This window comes from Thermobia domestica, unplaced genomic scaffold (assembly GCF_964235325.1).
Source record: "Thermobia domestica unplaced genomic scaffold, izTheDome1.hap1.1 HAP1_SCAFFOLD_607, whole genome shotgun sequence".
Lineage (NCBI taxonomy): Eukaryota > Metazoa > Arthropoda > Insecta > Zygentoma > Lepismatidae > Thermobia > Thermobia domestica.
Genome location: NW_027656317.1, coordinates 20,342 through 32,811, shown reverse-complemented (window position 1 = coordinate 32,811; position 12,470 = coordinate 20,342). Strand labels below are relative to the sequence as shown.

The 12,470-nt window shown below is 38.5% G+C and overlaps 1 protein-coding gene and 2 non-coding genes across 3 annotated transcripts; 1 reads left to right on the top strand and 2 right to left on the bottom strand.

Annotated features, from left to right (window-relative positions):
- Positions 1–444: 444 nt before the first annotated feature.
- Positions 445–1,063, top strand: LOC145677076 (uncharacterized). The gene has a single exon (XM_081747755.1). It carries the CDS (start codon positions 445–447, stop codon positions 1,018–1,020), a length of 576 nt encoding a protein of 191 aa, XP_081603881.1. The 3' UTR covers positions 1,021–1,063.
- A 4,949-nt stretch (positions 1,064–6,012) lies between these two features.
- Positions 6,013–6,131, bottom strand: LOC145677092 (5S ribosomal RNA). Its single transcript, XR_014129621.1, has one exon. It is a non-coding gene; the product is annotated as a 5S ribosomal RNA (ribosomal RNA).
- Positions 6,132–6,308: 177 nt separating this feature from the next.
- Positions 6,309–6,427, bottom strand: LOC145677087 (5S ribosomal RNA). Its single transcript, XR_014129617.1, has one exon. It is a non-coding gene; the product is annotated as a 5S ribosomal RNA (ribosomal RNA).
- Between the last annotated feature and the right edge of the window lie 6,043 nt (positions 6,428–12,470).

Sequence of the window (12,470 nt, the reverse complement as noted above, 5' to 3'; positions counted from 1 at the left end):
AGATGGTACTTTGCGTATAATCACAGGAAGGATTGAAGTTAATTACCATGGTAATATAATTATTTATTGATAAGTATTTCCATGTTAAATTATGAAAATTATAAGCACAAGGAGGGTGAAAAAGTAGTGTGACCGACTTAGCAATGACTGAAACATAAAATAGAAAAGCGAATAAAAACAAATGCCTTTTGAGTTATGTGGAATAAAGTTTCTTCTAGCCAGTAAGGAAGAATAGGATCTGGTGCATTCATTGAATACCTGAAAAAAATCGTTTATCAAAATAGAAGGAAACACACTTATCGTTGTGGCAACTACGAACTTCTGTTTACCTCAGCCCGCCTCAGCAAGTGCTTTCTATCCGGTCCGCGCTCCGTAACCAAACTCAACGCTGCCTGCTAGCGAAAATTTCATTCTTCAGTATCGTTGAGTTTATTGCAGAAAGCAATGGCAGATACGGCATCAGCACCTGCAGCCCCGGCACAGGCTTCTCCTAAGAAGTCTGCAAAGCCTAAGAAACCAAAAACAACACCTTCTCATCCAAGAACATCAGAAATGGTGAACAACGCCATCAAGAATTTGAAGGAAAGGGGAGGAAGTTCACTGCAAGCTATTAAGAAATACATCTCTCAGAACTACAAAGTGGATGCCGAGAAGCTTGCTCCATTTATCAAGAAATACTTGAGAAGTGCAGTTGCTTCTGGGTCTTTGGTTCAGACCAAGGGAAAAGGTGCATCTGGATCGTTTAAGCTTAGTGCTTCATCGCTGAAGGAGAAGCCTGAAGGTGGATCTTCAACCAAGGCGAAACGATCAGCATCAAAGGAGAAGAAGCCTGCGAAAAAGCCAGCAGCTAAACGTCCCAAGAAGACTGGTGAAAAGAAAAAGGCTGCTGCTCCCAAACCTAAGAAATCACCATCTAAAGTGAAGAAGGCAAAAACTCCCAAGAAGCCAAAGGCCCCGAAGCCAAAGAAGGCTACAGCAAAACCGAAAAGTGCTAAGAAGGCTGCACCAAAGAAGAAGTAAATGTGTCAGTAAATCATCTGACATTTTAAAACGGCTCTTTTTAGAGCCATCAAATACTTTGAGAAGAGTAAAATTGTGCTTTTCCTATCATTATCACATGTTCATTCATAGCAATGTATAGTATACACGCAAGGGACTTTGAGTTTTCTTTTTAACCGAAGCACTTCTTGATGTAAGTGCTTTATAACAGAGGGGAATTGAGGGTGGGGAAAGAAAGCTTTCACGGGTGTCAAGAATGGTGTACTCGAAAAAAAATGGGGAACACATTACGTAATGTCAATTTGTGATCACTTACTTTTTCCTTGTTCCTATCTTCAAGTAGCGAAACAGTACAGAAAACGCACTTAATGCATTTGTTAGAAAAACTTTTGCAGGCTGACTGGGTTCGATTCTCGGTGGGAGCTCAAATGTTTCGCATTGCACGTTAATAAGTAGGTCCACGTTTGAAACAGCCTTGCTGCTGAAAGGGACACTAAACTAAAATCAACTCTTTTCAAGGCTGGGGTGAAAGAAATGTTCGAACTTATTACAACTCGTGAAAGTGAAGTAGACTATGTTTCAATTTAACGTCGTACTATTATGATTTTTATGATAAAGGAGACGGGTGATTACGCCTAATGAATGATGGAAATACTGGTGTAATGAGAAAGTGTTAGGAAAAGGGAACACGCTAATAACCACGGATACCGTCTTATAATTCGTAATATTGCTATAAAGAAAAATAGTAACACCAGCAGAAATGTAGGTGTACAATTGAACTGATGTTAAGTACAAACAGACACTTAAAGAAAGTTTAGTTTAACGTTTGCATTCAACAGCAGCGACCTCTGACAAAATAATATTACTTTTGCTACCTTGGAAGAAGTACATATTTCGCCTGCGAGTTCTATCAGATTAATAACGTTGAGAAGGGCAAACAGTGGTTGAATCGAAGTTAAGTTATGCAACATATGGCAAAATCGAACCCTTGACCACATAAAACGAAGATAATCAATCGGTAAACATAGGGGAAAACTAAAGAATATACTTGAAAGATAGGATGATATACGAAACGACAGGAAAACGAAGGTAGATGTATTAACTATGCAACATACGGCGTGAGAATTTAAAAAAAAAAGATAACAAGTATGGACAAGATCCTTGTTAGGATAACAGCATCTCTAAGTAGTGTATTGGTCCTAAAAAGGACCGTTTTTGAACTCAGTGCCAGAACTTCAAACTTAAGCACGTTCCCCACGGATGCGGCGAGCAAGCTGAATGTCCTTAGGCATGATTGTGACTCTCTTTGCGTGAATAGCACACAAGTTGGTGTCTTCGAAAAGCCCTACAAGGTAAGCTTCACTTGCCTCCTGTAAAGCCATGACAGCTGAGCTTTGGAAGCGAAGATCTGTCTTGAAATCTTGTGCAATTTCTCGGACGAGTCGTTGGAAGGGCAGCTTGCGGATGAGCAATTCAGTGCTCTTCTGGTAACGACGAATTTCTCGGAGAGCCACAGTACCAGGCCTGTAACGATGGGGCTTTTTCACTCCACCGGTAGCTGGAGCACTCTTTCTTGCAGCTTTGGTGGCAAGCTGCTTTCGAGGAGCTTTGCCTCCAGTAGATTTCCTAGCTGTCTGCTTGGTACGTGCCATTGCAACTGTCACGACTTGTTTCAAATAATTGCGCGCTGAATGAAGTCAAGTTATATAAAGAGCAAAACCGTTAAATCAAGCTATTTCTCATTGGATAAAGTCAGTCGAAAAGGACAGTTCTCATTGGCTTAGACACGTTTTGTGTTTTTCCTCCGTGCTTTCCCTGCATGATCGAAGGAACAAAACCACGAGTCTTGGGCTGCTTGGGCTTGTATTTCTCGTGTGTGGTGAGCGAAGCAGTAACATATCGAAATGACAGGACGTGGAAAAGGAGGCAAGGGTCTTGGCAAAGGAGGTGCCAAGCGCCACCGTAAAGTTCTTCGTGACAACATCCAGGGTATCACCAAACCCGCTATTAGGCGTCTTGCTCGCCGTGGTGGTGTGAAGCGTATCTCTGGTCTCATTTATGAAGAGACCCGAGGAGTATTGAAAGTATTCCTGGAGAACGTAATCAGAGATGCTGTTACATACACAGAACACGCCAAGAGGAAGACAGTGACAGCTATGGATGTTGTGTATGCCTTGAAGAGGCAAGGAAGAACCCTGTACGGTTTCGGAGGTTAAGTTGGGGTTCCTCCTATTTTGGATATAAAATTGGCATAAACGGCTCTTTTCAGAGCCAACAAATTTATATAAAGGGAAAGATTTACTTTGTGCGATTTTCTGTTAGATTATAAGAATTCGTGTAACTACATTAAAGCCTTTTGATGCACACTAAATTACAGACGTAGAGAGATTAATTTGAGAAAATCATACGTTTTTTTTTACATTATGTACGTTCATGTATACGTATTCATATCATGTAGCAGTATTAATGCTGGAGAAGGGGTTCTGGTTGGAAATTGGCGATTTGTTGGAAGTAGCGAGCATGAGAGATGCGAAACGCAAGTCGGAATTTCTGTTCTGACAGTAGGATGTACGTATAGAGGCTTATACAACTTCTATACTGTGCTGTGAGGGGCGAATAATGCGTTAGAAACCTGAATCTTGTCCTTTATCTTGTTTACGTGGTCTTGGGTTCGATTTCTTTCTTTTGCGGTAGTGTCTATTGTGATTTACATGTAAATTAATGACACTTCGTAGCGGGTTACTAAAATAAAGAGTAATACAAATATGAGATGTAGGTTAATGCATTGTATACTTCACATTATTTACTAAAGAAAGGCAGTAGTTACAAGAAACCTAGGCTCGCTCGTTGGGCACAGTAGCAAATGAGTTCTGAGATCAGAGAATAAGAGTAGTTGCGTATTACAAACCATATACATATAACACATATCACACAAATATGAATATCGACCTTGCAAAGAATAAATCGTACTTAAGTGTGCATTTAATGTCATTACTATGTTGCAAAAGAAATTTAGGAAAGTTTTCTGATCCGCTCTGTTCATGATGTCATTGGGGCATAGTAATGAACAATAATAAATGTCGAGAACATATTGAACAGAGTAATTTCAGCCAAGCCAACGCAAGAGAGAAACATGAGTGCTTTAAGAATGTTGGAAATTCCTTTGTCTAGCATGAAGTACATGAGAATATGTGGTATGAGGTTTTCTTCCATTGCTGAGAATCTGGGCTCGACTGTCCTGTCCTCTGGGTAATATGAGCCCGATGTACGCAAATATCAAAAAAATGTAGCTAGCGACAATACAAAAGGTAATGATCTTATAATTAATAATGTAGTGGGAACTAAGCACATCGCTGTTTGGAGTATTCTAAAGTTAGTGTGACTTCCTATGGGCTTCAATTACGATCGACGACTACACATATACTAATTAATCGAATAGCAGCGAGAATTTCGAATGAAACTAAGCAACTATCTCAGACACTTTTGATGAGTCTGTATATCGAAAACAATTCATTTCAATCGTAAATCTCCTCTATAAAGGGGTTTGTGGCCCTCATAAGGGCCGATTTGTATGAGATATAGGTCTTACATTTATGCCTTCTTCTCAGTTTTCTTGGGCAGAAGTACAGCTTGAATGTTGGGCAAAACACCACCCTGAGCGATTGTAACTCCAGACAACAACTTGTTTAATTCCTCGTCGTTACGGATAGCTAACTGCAGATGACGTGGAATAATCCTAGTCTTCTTGTTGTCACGAGCAGCGTTGCCTGCCAACTCAAGAACTTCAGCTGCCAGGTATTCCATGACTGCAGCCAAATACACGGGAGCGCCAGCACCAACTCGTTCGGCATAGTTACCCTTTCGCAAAAGACGATGGATTCTGCCTACTGGGAATTGAAGGCCAGCCCTGCTGGAGCGGGACTTGCTCTTTCCCTTGACTTTTCCACCTTTGCCGCGACCAGACATTGTTCAATATTCTTTCGTAATAAGATGAGAGGAAAAATTGCGGCCTCCCATGAATCAAGTCAGTTTTGTTACTACTTCAAGCGTGCACCCGAGTGCATCAAATGAAAAGCAAGGCAGTTGGCGCGAATTGAAACACGTACTGTAATTTAAATGAAGTCGATAAATCGGCGGACACATCTAATTTTGCTGAACGAGTGAGTCATCATGCCACCAAAAACTAGCGGAAAGGCTGCAAAGAAGGCTGGTAAAGCCCAAAAGAATATCTCCAAGGGAGATAAGAAGAAGAAGAGGAGGAGGAAGGAGAGCTATGCCATTTACATCTACAAAGTTTTGAAGCAAGTGCATCCTGACACTGGCATATCTAGCAAAGCTATGAGTATCATGAACAGCTTTGTTAATGACATCTTCGAGCGTATTGCTGCTGAAGCTTCTCGTTTGGCCCATTACAATAAGCGGTCAACTATCACCAGCCGGGAAATCCAAACAGCTGTGCGCCTTCTTTTGCCTGGTGAACTTGCCAAGCACGCTGTAAGTGAGGGTACGAAGGCTGTTACCAAGTACACAAGCTCTAAGTAAAAATCTTCTTCAAGATTTTTCATTTCAAACGGTCCTTGTCAGGACCAACACATTATTCGAAAGAGTTAAATCACGAAATTTGCTTCATTCTGTTATGTAGAAACACGTTGAAATCCAATTTCTATATGCTGTTAGTAAAAAAGTAAAGCACATAGCGGAGATGTGTCGTGCTTGTATACGAAAGGCATTTACTCGCCGGAGATCTACACTTAGTCATAATAATTTACTTTTAAAAAGTGGTAATACATTCCGTGTTAAGTATAGTAGTAGGTGCACACGGATCGGAAATCAGGTTATTTTAATGTGCCGTGCAAATAAACAGGCTGTTAGTGTAAGAAATAGTGGGTATAACGCTTAGAATATCGATTAATCGCTATGAAATAATGTTGATAAATTATCTCTTGAAAGTACTATAAAATTAATGTTTCTAGTATTTTCGTACTTGAAGGATAATGAAATTTGAAAAAGAGATGCCAACAGCACCTGGTGTTCCCAGGCGGTCACCCATCCAAGTACTGACCAGGCCCGATGCTGCTTGACTTCGGTGATCGGACGAGAACCGGTATATTCAGCATGGTATGGCCGTTGGCGAATGCATATGGCTTCGAGTGAGTTATTGTAGCTACGTAGGTTTGTCGGTGAATACTCAAAAAGACCAGCGCGTGGAAAGCGTTGCTAATTGTTTTAAGTAATGCATGATTACGAAATTATCGTGGTGAACGATGTGAGAATATTCGTCTTTGTGAAAAACAAAATTAGAAAAAGTATACCAACAGCACCTGGTGTTCCCAGGCGGTCACCCATCCAAGTACTGACCAGGCCCGATGCTGCTTGACTTCGGTGATCGGACGAGAACCGGTATATTCAGCATGGTATGGCCGTTGGCAACTACCTTTTCTTCAATGTCCTGTTAAGGAAGTATGTTTTAAGTAAGAATTGACATTATTAACTATAAAGGCAAGCATATTAACGTCGTTAACATTACTTGGAATATACTAATATTCGAATAAATATTTGAATGTTCGAATGATGAGTGATTCGGATGTTCATAGTGCCACTGTGTCCTATCGAGTTTACTATCACGAACCACGTATGAAATTGTATATAAATAAATAAAAATAAATCCTTTATTAAGTATTGATTACAGGAAAAAGGCAAACTTACATTCTTTAATGTACACAATGAAATGTATGAAAGATATTTTTAAGATATGTTTCACTTACCCTTTATAACGCAAGGTAGTTTTCAGTGTAGCATTCTCTTCAGCTGCGAGATAACGTAAGGCAGATGATCATTCAGTCGTGAAGCACTAAAATGTAATATACATTTTAACTATTATCGATAAGAATTATTTACTGCAGGGATGCAAATAAAGTGAGGCAAATTAGTAAATAAAAACCGATACTGTAACTGATAATATAATTAGTTGTATCTGTATTAGTTGTATATACAGTAATCGCACGATTATCCGCGGAGTTGGATGTTGGCATAATCGCGCATAATCAGCAGTATGAGCAGAAAAGGGAAATGAAATGAAATATTTAGATTTACGTCGCATACTTATACCGGTTACGCTAAAGGAGACGGTGATGATGAGTACTGAATGAAGAAAGTGGGAGGAAACGGGAGAAACCCGAGAAAACCCATGAGCACGGTCTTTATGCACGACAAAGTTCACACGGCACGAGCTGGGATTGAATCAGGGACCCCAAGCACCGGAGGCCAAAAAACGGACAAAAAGTCTTTCGTGCAACTTTCGTTTTCGGTAAAAAGTTTACACATAATTTAGAAAGAGTAGTTTTCTGGTCTTTTTATTTCACAAGTTGGTTCATGTCTATATTTTTTACATGCATAAAAAATTTTTCAACTCCCTTGCTTATTTCCTGTTAAAGACCTCTACCTCTGATTGTATTTTTTGCACATATTCTTATTGTTTTCAGACAACATTTCTAAAAGCGTAATTTATCGTCAGCAAGAAAAGAAAAGGAAAGCCTCGGATAGTGGAATGTGTACTGTATATATATATATATATATATATATATATATATATATATATACGTATTAGTATATAGTTTTATTTTATACGTCTCCTATTATTACACAATGTGCAGATATTGTCAAAGCGCAAGTAAATATGTATAACTCCCCGTTCTGCACTTAATAACTTGAAAGAAGTTCGGGGAAGGTAGTGTAACAGAAAGTGCAAACAGAAATGAGGGTTTAAAGGCATTTAATATTATTCCGTAGTAGTATGATTTTTTGTAAAAAAAAAAATATATATATATATATATATATATATATATATATATATATATCTAAACATACATATTCAATGATATAGTAAGAGGTTAGCAGCACTGATAGAACTGCAGAAAGTACAAAACCGTTAATAAGAAAGAGAGAGAGATGGTGGCCGCTTTTGTGCTTTTCATTGGCTAATTCCGAATTGCGCGCGAATACGTACGAGATTTCTTTCTTTTTCCTCTTCGCAGCCCAGATGTTGCCAATTAGAAGTTTTTAGTACTACATTTGTATGAAAATGTTGCCTTTAAGAAATGTGGTTTGCATACAGAGAAAAGAGCAAAATGAATATTTACCTTAGTGGGCATGAAAAAAGACGAAACATTTTGCAAGATGGACACACGAACTTCCTTAATGCAGGCGTTCAGTACATTATTGTAAAGAAAAAAACACTAAAAAGAATTACTTCAATATCCCTAGCAACATTCAACAATTCATAGAGAAAAATCTTTATTTTGAGAACAATGGAAAACTATGTAATTGTAGATAACTACTAAATTTAATGATTAAGGAAAACGTTTAGGCCCGGCCCTTCAGAAAGAAAGTGCACAGAATATTCTCTCATGGAAGCAATTGCAAAATCAACATTTTGTTTGCAGTTATAATTAGAGGATCTATATACAGGGTGTTCGAAAAAGAATGTATCCTCTTGAAAGAAAATATTCTCTGGGCCCCTAATCCTTTATATACCGAAAGGAAGTTTGTATAGCATTTTTTCTTACCTTCGTTAGAAGAATTGAAAGTGACTACTATCGTGACACGGGAGATATTTAATCGATAGTCGAATTACTCACATACTCGAATGAACACGTCTCTTGTAAGGAGAGGAAAGGCTTCTGTGATCCGCTATCGCAGCTGTGTCATATCTGCAGAGAATGTTAGGACACAAACGTGATCTTTGAGAGCCTCGTGAAAAGAAGTCGCATAGTATCATGTGTGGAGACATCGGGGCCATCTGAAGAACGCTTCATCATTAGGACCAAGGGCGAGTTACGAAACACTCTGGGATATATTTATTAACATAACTTCTCGTCATTCTGCAAGTGTGGTGGAGCTCCATCCTATTGGAAAAGGAAACCTCGGGAGCCCTCTTCATGTGTAGGTATCGTTCACATCTGAAGCATGTGAAGATAGATTACTGTACTATCGTGTACCTAAAATCATTTTCTACGAATACGAACATGTCTACACTGAAGGCAGTGCAGCTCTTTTTCTCTTTTTTTTGGTCATGTATTGTAACGCGGGGCAATGCACACAATAACATGTAATGTTGTGTATCATCATAAAGGGCCAGGGCGATGATTGGATCTTGATGGACGTGGAGAACTGATAGGTGATGTGAGTGGTATTGTGATCTATGGTTGTATGTTTACTGATGAATGCATAAGGAGAGGTGAAGGGGTTGCCTTTTTTTTTATGTCGATCGGGAGGGAAGCGATTGGGAAACTTTTGACTTTGTTTTTCAACCGAATATATTGATTGAATAGGTCGCCGACAATTTTACGGGGCGTCACGTCGTTGCCTTTTTCATGTCGATCGCGAGCGAAGCGAGCGTTTTTTTTTTTTTTTTTTTTTTTTTTTTTTTTTTTTTTTTACCGACAATATGTATTGAATCGGTTGCCAACACCTTTAGGGGCGCGTCACGTCCTTCTTTCTGTGCTGATCGCGAGCGAAGCGAGCGCGAAATTTTTGACTTTTTTTTTTTTTTTTTTTTTTTTTTTACCCACAATATTTATTCAATCGGTCGCCAACACTTTTAGGGGTGCGTCACGTCCTCTTTTCTCTGCTGATCGCGAGCGAAGCGAGCGCGAAATTTTGACCTTTTTTTCTCTTTTTAATTCTTTTTTTTCTTTAAGAAAAAATATTGATTTCATAGGTCGCGAACATTTTTACGGGATGCAACATCGTTTATTTGTTTTTCCAACCGTCTTTCTGTCTTGAGCCCCCGCCAAGTTAACTTTATGGTGGACAAAAACTATGTGCGGTGGGTTACCGCGGGGTTCTCCCGTTTCCTCCCACTTTCTTCATTCCACCACCATTTCAATCATTTCTCATAATCAGCGCCTCTTTTAGCCTAAGCGGCATAACGTGGGACGTAAAACAAAGATTTCCTTTAGTTGCTTTCTGTCTTGATTACGAGCGCGAAATTTTTTACTTTTTTTTTCTTTCTTTTGATATTATTCATTTAATAGGACGGCAACACCTTTACGGGCCGCCGCGTCGTCGTTTACACTTCTTCAGCCCATATTCTTTCTGCTTGTTCGTTTTCCGGCATCTTGTTATCACCGCCCGCGGCAATGCCTATGTCTTTCATCGCTTTTTGAAGCAAATCTTTAATAAATATGCACTCTCACATTTGTACTAATATGCATACCACAGTGGATAGACTGTAACTAGGAAAGCAGAAGCCTGCATATCATATTATTTAACAGTTGAAAGTGAACTGTCATTTTAAGTTTGATTTTGATCAGATGAGTGCAGTTCAACTCGTCGACAATTGTGAAGATTCTCGAGGTTAGGGACCATCCATTTTGTGCTTTGTAATGAAAATGGCTGCAGCCAAACTTCTCTGATCTGAATGAAACTTGGCATGATGATACATCTTGACCTGCTCTACAAGTTTATTTAGTATTTTCCGTTGCGCAGGCTTTTGCTTCTCCAGGTTCTCCCATGGAACTGAGAAACGTATTCAGTCGAACTTCTGCGGTAAGTCAGTATATCATCCTGAGAAGTTTGATCGAGATAGCAGAGGTTCGACTATTCGTTTTTCAATTCCATGTGATATTACAACACGGTGAACTAAATTTATATAGAAACACTTTGATTTTGTTTTGTTTTTTGCTAGCATTAAACTGAGAAAATGTTATTCAATAGACAGAGAACACCACTCAAAGAAAAGTACATCATAAGAATATATATATGGTTGCTGTGGTTCTCGGTTTAATTTGCTAGTTAAGAAACTTGCTCTAAATAAGTACATCTTACAGGTGAAAAACTAAGCCAGGCGATAGAATTAAATATAAAGTTATACACTTTTATTTTACGTTTACTAGTGTTGGGTTACTACTGTAAAATAAGTCAGTATATATGAAAGATAACTGTATTAGGTACTATTTTCCACCGGCGGTGTATTCTTGCATAGTGTACTTAATGTTTACAAGCGGGGCGCTACTAGTATGGATGCATGACAAGTGCTATTGAAACTCGAAAACTAACTGGTTTCCACTACCCTTGCTTATACGTATACCCGCGTCGCCTTCGCTCCTGTTCACTTTGGACGCACATTCTTGCTATCGCTCAGGCCCCCAGCTTTCTCCTGTTTTGGCTCCCTTAAATAGTATTCGTGCTTTTTATTGGCCACCTGGCAAAGCACTTGTAATGATTTTACACCAGTAACTCTAAAATACATGTGTATTACTTTATTTAATTCTGTCGTCTGCAGAATTTTTTTTTTTTTCGTACAAATATGCCTTTTCATGCAGAACACTGAATTTTGCCTGTAAATTTTTGAGAATATGCTGTGACGAAACTTGAGCACCGTTCTTCTTTTCTTTCTTATCACGAGTCTTCTTTAGCCTAATGAGCACAATCATCACACGATAACGACTATTCTTTTCATTTAACTTGTAAACAAGTTGAACTAATAATAATAATTGATGTACAAAGGAGAAGTGTCCTACATATTTGAGGTAAAAAATAAAATAAATATACTTCTACTTCATCCGTGTTTACAAAGTTAAATGTTATCGATTTACAAAAAATGGTCACCTATCCACACACTGACCAGGCTCGACACTGCTTGACCATACATATTAAAACATCGGTCCCACTGAATACACAAGTAGTAAGCACATTCACATAAAAATAATTAGGATTACAGTATATAAAATGCGTTAATTAAAATAGCAAATGCCTTACCTTATCACAGGCGATCCAAAGCCACTGCACATCATCTGCTACGCACACTATATTCCTCCAATATTTCACTCACTTCCTATATCACGCAACAGAAAATATTAATAAAATTCACTTAGCAACATTTTCATTTTTAATCAACAATACGTATAACAATTAAGAATAAAATTAATTGTGAGCACATTGTTATAATTAGAATACTGTTTTTATTCGTTTACAAATATGGGATTAATATAGAGCTGGCAGCAACAATATATACAACTCATCCTGTATGTATCGTAAATCCTAACTTGAGAAGACATCTCTGACGCAAACAATGAGACAAGAAATCAAATACTATATCCGACACATTTGGGGTTTATTGAACTTCAATGTTGGAAGATACCACCTTGTCGGTAGTACAAATGTAATATCCTTACAACACGCGGAACTTTTGCCAGGCATATCTAGGAATTTGGGAAGATTAATTGATATCCTTAATGTGCAATGTATGATTATGACGCATTGTTATGTACACGCAGACGGAACCAGGACAATCTATAGATGACATTTGCACTGTGTTTGGACAATTTGTTCGCAGAAAATAACCGTTTTTGTCTATGAATACTTGAGAACATGGAAGGTATGAGATATACATTTTATGCGCAAATATTATAATACAAATCATTGTTAGTTTGGTGGATGCGTGAAAGAAAGAAAAGGAGTAGATTTTT

Coding starts and splice junctions, on each gene's coding strand:
- LOC145677076 (XM_081747755.1), top strand. CDS start 445: ATGGCAGATACGGCATCAGCACCTGCAGCCCCGGCACAGGCTTCTCCT.